Here is a 12,989-nt window from a genome sequence, read left to right as displayed (position 1 = left end):
GTTTTTTTAATTATATATATATCCCTTATTTGCTAATTAATTACTGGTAAAAAGTTTATATCAAATATGATATTTTTCTAAAAGTACATTATAATTTTTTTTTTCTAGAAAGGAAACTTCAGCCCACTGAATACCCTCATAGTCTATACATACAAAATTATAGTACAGCAAGTTCTACGTGCCTCTGTATTAGAAGGTGGTTATTTTCACCTTCTGTTGAAATGTCTGTGAAAGATGACCATGCTCTGCTGTGGTTTTTCTGGCTCGCTGTGGATGCTGTTGACAGAGGTCACGTAATTACTACTGATAGGCTGTACCAGCTTAAGGCACTACAGGATGCATCAAGGAAGAATGAGGTAATTTGTCATACAGCTTGAAGTGTATCAGTGTTTGCTACTTTCTCCAAATGTCATTAGATGGTGCGATTTTCAATTTTTTGCAGATTAAGATTACAAAATAAAAATTATTAAGTTGAGACAATTTTTATGGTTTACTATACATATTAGTTTCAAGTGAACAATATTTTATTGCTTTTGGTAAAAGATCAAATATTTTATACGGATGTTTCAATAACAATTGACTTAATTTTTGTCACAGATTTTTTCTGATTTGTTACTTATGTAAAATTGTATCTTATTAAGATTCATACATATATGCTATTCACACATATTTGTTTGTCATCAATATTCAAATCGATTTATTAATTCACCTTTAGGTACAATTGATTGGAGGAAGATAGTTCATGTTCTTACTAGTAACAAAAAACTATTTATTGTTTCTGTTACTATTTTGATACTTAAATTGACCGCCACTCGGACTATCTACTTCATACGGTCAACTATTTTTCTTCTTCCTTTATGTACAATACATTTAATATAATCATATGTTTTATAAACACCCTATTTGCTCTTTGCCTTAGAACCTGGTTAAAAATACTTATATATACGGTCAGAAACATCTTGAAAAAGATGTTATCAACTTTCAAACAAAGCTAAATTTTATATTATTGCTTGAGAAAAATAATTAAAAAATCAAATTTCTTAAATTTGATTAACTATTCTAAAAATATTTTTAGTGTTAAAATTTTGTTTTTAAATTGATGTGCCACTGATGATGTAACGATTTTTCCTCTTTGGCAATCTAATTTTTTCGCTTCAATAGACCAGAATAGATAGGAAAATCCTGAAGGCAGAAAGTGTGTAATGAAGGTATCCAGAAAAACATCGAGGTATTGCCAGTTGGAGAGATAGTGAAGCAGTGCCAACTGAAATGGTTTGTTCATTTGAATAGAATAGGCCATGAGAGGAAGATCAAATGGTTGATTGAGGCTGAACCAGGAAGAAAGCACCCGCAAGGCCGACTAAGGCAGATTTTTATACAGATATGGTCACGTAGTCGAGCAACAGGTTGCTCTCTGACAGAAATGAGTTCAATGTTTTAGGGAATATCATGACAAAGATCAAGTTAAATATCTTATTTTTTTTTTTTTACTTTTCTTCAAAATTATTAATAATTTATAAATATTTGGTAGCTTACCTTGAAATCTCAATTTTTAAGTTACATGATTTGTTCAATTATGCATAAATTCTATAAATATGATTGTTGCTTATAGGCCAAGGTTAATTTTATTGTTTCATTCTTTTGCAGTACCTCAGCTTAGCAAGAGAATTAGGAGGATATGGTGAAATTGTTTTTCCTCATTGTGGCTGTGATTGCAGGAAGGAAGGTCATGTTATAGCTTCAGTGGGTTTCCATTCTTTTAAGTTACATGCCTGCAAAATTGATGGAACACCAGAGGTATATATAATCAAAATTAATATTTTAAATTTTATTGTTTTCTTATGGTTTATAGTTAACCATGAATTTAATATGACATTAATAGGTTTGCTTGGTTTTCCAATTGAATTGAATACAAATTCCAAAAAATTGTTGGTATTTGACAATTAGGACATATCAAATCTAAAAGTGCTCTATAAGAATTTGTCTTCATACATAATTTACAAGCAGAGTCATATCAACATTATAGAGATTGGTGTGTAGAGTATGCCCCCTAATCATAACAATCTTGGAAATTCAGATTTGATTTTCTCAGTCATAGCAGTAGCATATGGTCTATCTGTTGAGGGTACCTTTAATTTTCTAACCTTCTCCGTGCTGCTAATTCTGGAATTAGCAGGGCTCAACTGGCCTATCGCTGTATTAGATTCATTCTAATTATTTTTGGTATTATAATCTTCTTGAAAGATTTAATGTTGTATGGTTAGGTATAGTTGGAGAATAAAGACTCCATCACAGATTCCTAATTTTACAATAAGTAAATTTTTCCATTGACTGTTTTACTAGTTATTTGTAAATGTTTTCTAGGTAAAATAAGTTAGGTAAGATAAGAGGACACAGGATATTGGAGGAGGGATCTGAAGGGGACCATGCCTCTAATATTTTAATACAATTAACTCATATATTTGTTTGATTGCCAATTATATTTCTCAATGTAATAACAAAAAAAAAATGTATCCCCTCTGCTGTGCTGATATTAGTAGTATTTATATTTATAATTGAGGTATGTGAAATATCTTAACACCTTTCCTAATGAAAAATAAAAGGAAGATGATCCGGGTGCAGTCAAAGGAAAACTCAAATAGTGATTAAACTATTTATATTGAGCCAATGTATATTTAATATATATACTATTAATTTTATATAAATGTAGATCAACTTATACACACTCACAAACATATATACATATATATTTACGTTTATTGAACCAACGTTGGTTCAATATAAATAATTTAATCACTATTTGAGTTTTTCTTTGACCGCTGTCAGCGATCTTCCATTATTTCCCAATGAAGTTCTTACTTACTCTTAAAGATTCAAAGAATCGGGATTCTTCTGTCCATTTCTTTTTCCATTGGCTAAACCTAATAGAACCATTGCACCTTTGAACCTATATGCACCTTTGTGTAATTTTATTTATTTCTATTGGTTTTAATGTTTAAAAAAAATTCTATTCATGTACTTTTTAGTCTCAAGTAATTGAATTTCCTTGGACTACAATGAAACAGTGGGAAGTTGACGAGGAAGGAATGTCTTTCAGCTTTCAATATCAGAAGGGAGAAAAAAATACTAGATGGGTTAAAATTTTAACACCTTATGTACGTATCATTATATCATATATTGTGCTGCATTTTTTTTATTATTAGTTCTCTTTCTAATTTTTTTTAATTTTTCAGTTTACCTTCATGTTTGACTGCTTTGAAAGGATACAGGAGGAAAGAGAATGGTCCGAAACTGGTGAATGATAAATTTCCAGAATATAGGCTTGGTTGGTTATTTGTAAATAATTTTTGGTTAGAATGTGTAGAATAGACGAATTTTTTTTCAATTTCTTCTTTTCACACAATGTATAAAAGGTTCAAAAAAATTGCTTCCGAGCGAATAAAGTAAAAATGTACCATCCAGAAGGTATGCTATTACAAAATTATTCTTTCTTAAGTCATGTATTTTATCTTTCCTTTTTTCTATTTTTTTTTTTTTAAACCTGTACTTAAATTAAGTAATTTCAATTTACTATCGAGATTTGTTACTTTAATTACTGTATAGATATTTTTATATACGAGATGGACTGACGATATTAGTTCATGATGTATTCAACTATTTACTATATTTATATTTAAAAGAATTATCATACATACTTTATTTACGGTGATATATGTACTTAGTATTATATAGTGTATCTGTAGATAGGTATTAGTTTCTTTCTTTTTTTTTTTTTTTAATGCATATCTATTGAACCTGTTTATGGAAGATTTTTTTTTTTTTTTTAGTAAAATGATCTAATTGTTCATATATTTTTTCTACTAACGTTGTCTGATTATTTATTATAATTTAAAATTACTTTGATTTCATGAAACTTAACGTTGTTATTTTAAAATAATCAAATTGATAGCAGTTTATTAATTATTATTATGTTGCCATTTGGAAAACAAAGGTGAACATTTGTTTTCCTTTTGCTTTATAATTTCAGCATCATTATTATAAACATGTGTATTCATTATGAATATTTGTCATTAGTTAAGTTTTATTATTTGATATAATCTATTTTATTAATATTTAATATATTTTTAAACGATTTCATTTATAGCATATCTTTCATGGTTTTGTTTTAGAAAATATCTCCAGAACCATTAAATATATCATTTAAACCACCTATACATTAGTTCTTTAAAATTTAAAGTACGCCTTTCTTTTATCTTAGTATTATTTTTACTATCCAAAATATTGTTATGAATTATCACAATATTACAGTCTTTTTATAATATAAAGTTAAGATGTTTGCTCACTTGTTTATATATTTAACTACAAGACATTGTAACTTCTCTGCAATGTTTTTAGTATCGACTATACTATAACATTGTTTAATTATACATATATATATGTTATTTGGATTAAGTTCCTGATGTTAAATTCTTAAAAACTCTGTATTATGAAAATATTGCATTGATTGTAATGTGGAGTACTAGTGGTTCATCTATAGAAGATTTAAGTGAAAAAAAAAAAAACAGTAATTTAAATTACTATTTTAAATATTTGCTGAAAAATGATGGCCAGTGAAATGTTTTACCCTTTCCTGTTATTTTTCTCATGTTAATCATAATGTTCCTTAATGTTTTATTTTTATTTATATTATTTGAATAAATTATTAAGTTCATTGTTTGATCTATTATCAAATATTAAAAACTAAATAATTTTTGCTTGTTTTTTTTTTATTTTGTTATAGATTTTTAAGATGACTTTTTACGTTTTTAAATTTGGAAGCTACGCGGCATGGGTTAGCAGGTATAGTTAATAACTTATTTTCTGTTCTAATAGCTGTTGATCGACTTGGGTGATTCTCTTTGAGCGCTTAGAGTCCACTAAGTTGTCCAGAAAACCTGACAGTCAGCATGTAGCTGACCACATCACCTACTGGTACGGCCATTAGTTAAAAATCTAGTATTCCCTTATCATCAGTATTGCATTCTGATCAGATCATAGGTTAGAATGTTATAATTTTATCCTCTCCTATAGTACTGGAAAATTATATTTTAGTTTATATTCAATAGTTTCAAACTGTTTTATGAAACTCTGCCTATAATTGTTCCAAATTTTAATTTCAGATAATATTATTTTATTAATTTTACACTTTACTGTCAGCTGTGATTTTATCATGGTTATTAAAAATTAATAATTTTGTGTCTAGAAAGATAACTTTGTTTAATTGTTTTTCATCCTTAAAAAAAAAAAACTGAAAACTTTAACAATGCACTGTAATGTTGCCATACCCTATTTGACCGAAAAAGTAGTAGTGGTTTATTTTAAGTCAAAATTTATATTGAACCCAACTGCTATTTTTCAGCCTATCAATATGCTGTGTTTAGGAATATTTTTTTAATTTAAAAAAAGAACAAAATGAGCTGCTCAGAGGTCAATGTGATTTTGTCTGTTTTTCATGTTTCCAAATCGTCATAAATTTTATTGGTATATATATATAATATTTTTAAGTACTCTACAGTTTTTACCATTTTTTAATCAAAGAACTTTTCTTCCCTAGGCAATTGATCCACTCTCCCCTCCTCCCTTGATTTGAAACTCGTCAGCCTTCTCGAGGCAGCTTAGACTGACGGCATAGTAATAATGATTCTACCCTATGTTGTACCTTAATTAGGAATCACTTTGTGGTCTTTTAGGATATCAAAAGCTTCCCAGAGTTTAGTCCATGGATGGTTTGCTTCAAGGAAAGAAATATAGGTCCTCATGTGCCTGCTGACCCCGAACAGACCTAATCTGTGGATCTAAACCAGTTGGTCAATACCCTTGGGCCTGAGTACTGTAATATTTATGGGAAGGATATTGCTTAATTGTCTCAGTAGGTACTGGATGAGAAACTATGGGAGATGGGAGACAGCTGCTGCAACATGTAAATTATGGTTTGTAGCAAATTGAGATTAGGTGACCATTGCCAGACCATCCCACAAGTAATGTTTCTAAGAAGACCACATTGTGCAACCAAAGATCTTCATCGCTACAGCACCTATAAAAAAAAATTAATATACGTAAATAATTTTATAGTTTTTTTAAAGCTTATAATGCTGTTATATTATTTTTATTTTTAATTACTTGTGTATGGAATACATAATAAGGGGAATTATTGCTATAGTAAAAAAAATTTAAATGTTAGTTTTCAATGGACATACATGTTTTGTGATCGCTGGAAAATCTTATAACAAAGTCTCTTAAAATGTATTTAAACAGACTCGCTAAAAAAAAAAAGTTTTAGTGTTATTTTTCAGTTTATGAATCTGAAATGACTTATTTAAGGCAATTTATGCTTGGGATGTTTCCAATGGAATGCAACTTTTGGTTAAAATCAACTTGCCATTTTATATAATCGATTTTAAATTTTTTGACCATGTTCTCAAAAAAACTGAATATTTTGATTATATCCGGTATATAAATATACAATCGTGTTTAATATCAGCTCGGTCTTATCCTCATTAAAATAGTTTGATTGGTCGCAAATGTCGAACTTTCAAAATGGCTTCCTTTGAAATACCTTTATTTTTGATTATTTGAAATAACTAACCATCTCTCATTGTTGGAAGTAATAGAAAATTGATAAATATGAGCTATAAAAAAATTTTCTAACAAACTATAAGAATAAATGTTTTTCCGGAATCATATAATATTGCCGTTTGAAGGCAAATATTTTTGAAAAATTAATATCTAACATATAAAGTCCCAAAAGGTAGTAAAAAGTAATGAAAAACTTCCAAGTAAAATGTTTCTTTCAATACGTGTTTGTTTATCCTCAAACTTGGTGGCGCTTGTACAGTGTGGTTTTTCCAGTCTGTTAAATGTTTTCTTACTTTCATAGCTGTTAAATTGTTAGTTCTTTCTTTTACTTAACCTACATATATTTGAGTCTTTCAGCTGATTTGATGACTTACTCTATAAAATTATTGTCATTATTTTCAATATTGATTTTATAACAAAAAATAATAACAATGATAAAGTTTAAATGCTGCTCTTAACCATTATTATAATTTAGCATTAGTGGTTAAGAGCAGAAGGTACGTGTGCATTTCAGTTTTTTGTGTCCTGCTCCTATCTACTTTTATTTGTTGATGTTTAATTAATAAGTTATTTCCAAAATTTATTATGTTAAAAATCATTAATTTTCTCAATTTTTAGACTCAAATCATTTTAATTTCTGAGCAACTCTATTAGTTATAGATTCATTTTAAAGAACCAATTAGTAGCTAAAAGAGATTTTAAAAGTTTTAAAAATCTGTCTTTAAACATTAAAAAAATATATATTGAATCTTCTTAATTTATTTAATTGTTTTATTGTAAATTTATCAACATATCAATGAGTGTAGGAGGTGTAGATTTTACAAGACCACTGCCTGTAGCCTTTTAATGTAGGTGATATTTTCCATTAAGGAGAACTAGTATCATGAAAATATTAATAATGCAAGTATTACTTTTAAACTAAATTTATTAAAAGTATTACAATTAATCTAGTATGTGTAAGAGACAATTGATTTTTTTTACCATTAGGTATATGCATAACATCATTGATTTATTATTGCCATTAATCATAACTTCATTCTCAATAAGCTTGTACCACATTCTAGATTATTTTATAACTTTTCCATTTTTTTTTTTTTTTTTATGACCCCCTTCCTGGCCATTTCTGACATATGGGGAGGGGGATTTTGAAGTGACCAACCTATTCTAACCATGGTGGGAGGTTAAGTTTTTCATTTCGTTGGACCGCCACAAAATTCGGTTTCAGGTTGCTATGACCTGCACCTTAACCACTTGAGCTATGGACAGCCCTTCAGGAAGGAATTAATAAAACATGGATGATTGTAATTTCAATAATTAATTTAAGTTCGGCTTCTGGATGAATCTTTTTATCAATACCTTTTTCATCCCCTTTTTACAAAAAGTCTGAAAAGAAACAAATTCATTAATGGTCCTTTGTATTGAATTATCAATTTTTAAGCCATCCTTTTTATCCTGAGATAATGAAGATCTTGAAAAGGGGCCACTGATTTGATGAAGTTAATCAAGAATTTCAATTTTTAGATTTCGCATAGCTCATTTATCAAAATTGAAAAATAAAAAAAATTAATGCCAAATGCTTTCTCTTCAAAATTACAGTTATGCTCAATTTACTTATTATTAATTACTGAATTGTGATTGTATTATTTTCATCCCCCCAAACTAACATGTCAAGTGCTGCAACCACATATATGTTCCTATTCAAATTGAAAGTTTGATCAGTTGCATTTGATATTTCTTCATTATATTTATTTGTTACTTAATGTAAACTTTGAAATTATTGCTTTGCCATGATCCATTATTGCCTTTATGATGGCAGTACTACAATTAATTAAAATTTATTTATTAATCTTAATGATGGAACTAATGCCATGTTTTTAATATTGTTAGAGAAAAGAAAGGGTATTACAGTTCATAATTATTTTAAAATTTATCATTGTCTTAGCTAATGATATAAATTGATTATATTTACCTTTGTTCTCTCTATTGTCTAAATAACTCAATTATCTCATAATTAGTGGAAATTGAATTGCCTTGCCTAAATGAAAGATTATCGTGACATGTAATAGATTGGCTGTGTTGTATTTTCCTTTTTATGTATATTGTATTTTAGTATGTCTTATAATTCTTAACTTATCTTAAGACTTAAATGAATATTTAGTATTAAAAACTGTTGAATTGGATTTATTTATGATTAATTTATCGATTTATATTTTGTTTTCTTTTCCATATTGATACTGTAACCGTCCATTTTCCCCTTTTGTTTATTGTTTGATATTTTTGTATACAGTTGGTCTCATTAAAATGTTATTTCGCTTAATTTGTTATTACGATTAGAGCAATAATTACAGTTATAAAGCCATACCCTAATGAACAATGAACTTGTCTGTACTGGTATTTTGAATGGCCTAAAGAACGTTTAGATTTTTTTCTTTTCCATTATTCATAGCCAAAAAAAAAATTAGCCACTAATGACTTTTTCTGTTATGGCACTGTACTAACTTTATACTAGTTTTATCAAGGTTTTGTAGGTTGGAACATCGTATGACCTATTTATACCTACATTTTGTTTCATGGATTGTGTTTATTTGGTTGTTCTTTTCATTATATGGAATAACTCGTGTTTTTTATTTTAAAACTAAGTTTTAAAAACATTAATAGGTTTAATATATTATAAATGCAAATGGGATAATATTTTTTGTTCTCAAATATTTCTAAAGAAACTTAGAACACCTACAATTTATAATAATTGTACATGTTTATAATTTTACAATTTATAATTATTATACATAATTGATTTTAACTCTAGATTTTAGAACACCTCATTTTGACAGATTTGAAATTAAATTACAAGTAAATAAATCTGGTATTGAATAATATCCTGTAATATTACACATTTTGCATTAATATTTTAATATATGTTATCAAAACGTTCCCTCAGTTTAGTTCATTTTATTTATCTTTATATATTTTTTCTTTCTAATTTATAATTATTTAATATATTTAATGAATCAACCTTACTTTAATTGATAATTGTGGTTGAATTTAAATCAATATTTGACCATTCTTCAAGAATTAATTTTCTTTTTTTTGTTAACAAAATTCTCTTCATAACTTTGTGCAACGGTAAAAGAAATTTATTAAAGGCCTCATAAAAAAAGACAGACATCGAGTGTAATTCTTATAGGTTATGTTAATCTTTATAATCAAATGATATTTTCATTTTTAATTACTACTAAGGATTCTTAATAAAAAATGCCAAAATTGCTAAAATTATATTAAATACAATATTCATTTTGTTATATTATATTGTATATAATATAATATAGCAGGTAATTGCTACAGTTGTGCCCTTGAACATGTTGGATAGCCTGGCCTATCTCAACTGTTGTGATTGTGTTCTTAGAACTGACAGGGTCATGTCATTTGCTGCTTAAGTTTTTGAACTATAGCAACTTGTTTTATATCTCTTCTTCTTTGATCGAAGTTTGTGCTGTTAATTAATGTAGAAATTAATTGTATTATAGATATACTATTTCTTTTCAGATGGGGAACTTGAAATGCATCTTTTACCTTTGCCTTTCCCGGTTGTTATATAATTAGTAGCCACTCATTTATTTCATGTTAATTCACCACAGTCGACCAATTTAGACTAATTAAAAGTGGGGGAACATTGAATATGTTACATCAATTGTAGCCTAAACATTAAATAAAATAGTGATGAAAAAATTCATTTACTAATAATAGAAATGTAAGAGTTTAGTATATTAAAATATTTAATTATTGTTCATACTGAAGATTTTTAAAAAATCCCTAAGTTTTCTTTTTGCTATCTTTGAACAGAAAATTTTATTTAATCTATCCCGGAAATGTTTAATAAAATTAGAAAAAAAACTTAAATAATTATTTGCTCTACATGATTTAATTAAGTAGTCTAAAATTAATAGGGAAACATAACCTATAAAACCTTTATTCTTTTTATTATAAGAATATCAATTTATTTTTTCTATTTCACTGGTGCCATATTTGGAATGCCATTTATGTAGTTGTTAGTTTGTAATAAATTTTTCAAAAACTGTTACTATAATTGCTATTTGATACTATTTGTTATATATTGCTCTATCCTACTTATAACTTAATTTTTTGAAAGCAGAAATTGTAGGCTATGCATTTTTTCTTTGCGTGTTTTCTAAATGATCATTCTTCTTGACTTATTCGTATTAGCCTTAGATGAACACTGTAGATTAACGTGCACTATGCCTTATAACTGTTGACTTTTCAAATTGAAAAGTTTATCTCAACAGTACGAAATAAATTTACTATATATATAAAGATATATTGTTGAAAAATACAACAAATTGGACTGAATTGTATTCCTTATAATTTATTACGTGTATGTATTGTATTCATGTTGATATTTATAGCTATTTAAAGGAATAAAATGGTTTAATTCTAATTTAAAATGAAATATTTTTCATTATTGTAGCTGATATCGTTATAAGTGGTTAGTTTTTGGGTCTGAAGGCCGTTATTGTATTTCTAAATATGTTTAATTATAGTAGTGAGCTTTAATAGTATCTCGAAAAAAAAAAAAAAAATAGGATGAGCCGTGATAACTAAGATCATAGGAAAATAATTACTTCTATGGAAAATTTTATTTTATTTATTAGTGTTAATTTACTGTTGCAACAAATGATATGAAGGAAAAATAATTTTTAGTATGTTTTATCTAGAATAATGGTCCACCAACTTGTTTATTGTGGATTTGGTGATAGTTTAACTTTTTAATAACTTCATTTAGATTTATTTATCTAAGTGTTAATATATCAATAGTTGTCAAGGTGAACGGGTTTTACTAATACTTTAAAGTTTATTTCTATTATCATTTAATAAAATGTAGAGTGCCTCTGTGGTCTAGTGTCAATATCAACCAAGAATGTACAGATTCTTTGTTGGCTGAATGGAGCGGTTACATGCTTGATTCCTACAAAATGTTTTCCGAAGGTATTAGATTTGAAATCGGATAAATGAGTAGCCTCTGAAGTCAGAAGTAGCAATCTGGTTATTAAATAAATAAAGAAATTCTGTGATTTTTTTATTTTTAATCGAAATAAACTTCATCAATTATTCTTTCGCTTTAATCAATTTATAATATGAATTTTTACCAGTGACTTATGGATAAATATGTTTTATTAATTATAATGTTCTGCATTAATGAGTCATATAGAACATATTGATTGTTAAGGCTTTATCAAATCTTTTGTATCCTTGCCCAGAAACTAACCAAAATATTATTGATTGTCATCGGCATCAAGCCTCCAATGAATTAAATTTCAATTATCACAATCATTATAAATTAAAAAATCAGAGTAGAGGTTCTTAAGCATGTATGTATGTCTTAATATACTACATTTTAAATATATTGTTATGACAGAGACTCTCTGATTTTTTATTCTGAAATATTTTTATTTTCATTGATACAACGACTATATTTTAATAATAGTTATATTACATTGTTGTTAAAAATATTTTACTTTGTAATATTATAATTGGTATTATACTATGTCATTGATTTTTCACTCAGTCTTATATGACTGTTTGAATCCATAAATTTATTTATTTATTTTTAATTACAATTTATAAAATATACACCATGGCTTATTGAACTTTCAGATGTAATCAATTTAAAAGCAGAAATGGTTTTACGTATGGTTAGGATATTGTTTCAAGCAGTCAGGCAAAGGCTATTTGCTATCAAACTATTGCCAAAATTGTTAGGTATGCAATGTTTATTTATTAATGAACCATTTATAAATAAACATTGTTTCTATGTCAATTTTAGCTATAGTTTTATTGGAACTAATTTTTGTCCAACTCTGATTTCAAGTATACATATGTACTATATTTATAGTATAGCATTTGGTTTTGTTGTAACTTATGGAAGAAGTTACTTTGTGATAAAAGTTATTATATTAATTATTATATTTAAAGAAGTATCTAATAAACATATTAAAAATATATTTTAACTTTTTATTTTCCTTTCCTCTAAATTGCATCAGATAAATTGATTTTCTTTTAAATTCTTGCCACCTATGTGATTTAGTTTCAAAGAATTTTAAGGTTAGACAATTAGGACTCATAATAAATTAGTAACACGCATGTTTAGTGAAGTTTTTTTTTATTGGTAATAATTTCTTTATTTTATTTTAATATGGTATTAAATCTTTATATTATTTATGTAAGCCACTAATAAAATTAATTTACTTGCTGTTTATTAAATATTAATATGTGTAACTTGCAGATTATACATTATTGTTCCTCTGTTGAGGTTTGAATCTTGTTTTAAGTAATGTAATTGTTAAATTAGAAGCATCTTC

General features: G+C 26.9%; 1 protein-coding gene across 1 annotated transcript in view; it reads left to right on the top strand.

Moving 5' to 3' along the window:
* The window catches only part of Snx27 (sorting nexin 27), a gene marked incomplete in the record, with an annotated part of 22,653 nt that extends 9,890 nt beyond the window's left edge, over positions 1-12,763 (top strand). The window contains 5 exon segments of the mRNA XM_067046529.1: positions 109-356; positions 1,648-1,797; positions 3,027-3,155; positions 3,234-3,325; positions 10,159-12,763. Coding sequence (XP_066902630.1) covers positions 109-356; positions 1,648-1,797; positions 3,027-3,155; positions 3,234-3,302 — 596 coding nt within the window.
* Positions 12,764-12,989: the final 226 nt, after the last annotated feature.

The sequence above is a fragment of the Halyomorpha halys genome, unplaced genomic scaffold (assembly GCF_000696795.3).
Source record: "Halyomorpha halys isolate HHAL.00 unplaced genomic scaffold, Hhal_1.1 Scaffold51.1, whole genome shotgun sequence".
Lineage (NCBI taxonomy): Eukaryota > Metazoa > Arthropoda > Insecta > Hemiptera > Pentatomidae > Halyomorpha > Halyomorpha halys.
The sequence above is the reverse complement of the archived record's forward strand: the minus strand, read 5'-3'. Positions and strand labels throughout refer to the sequence as shown.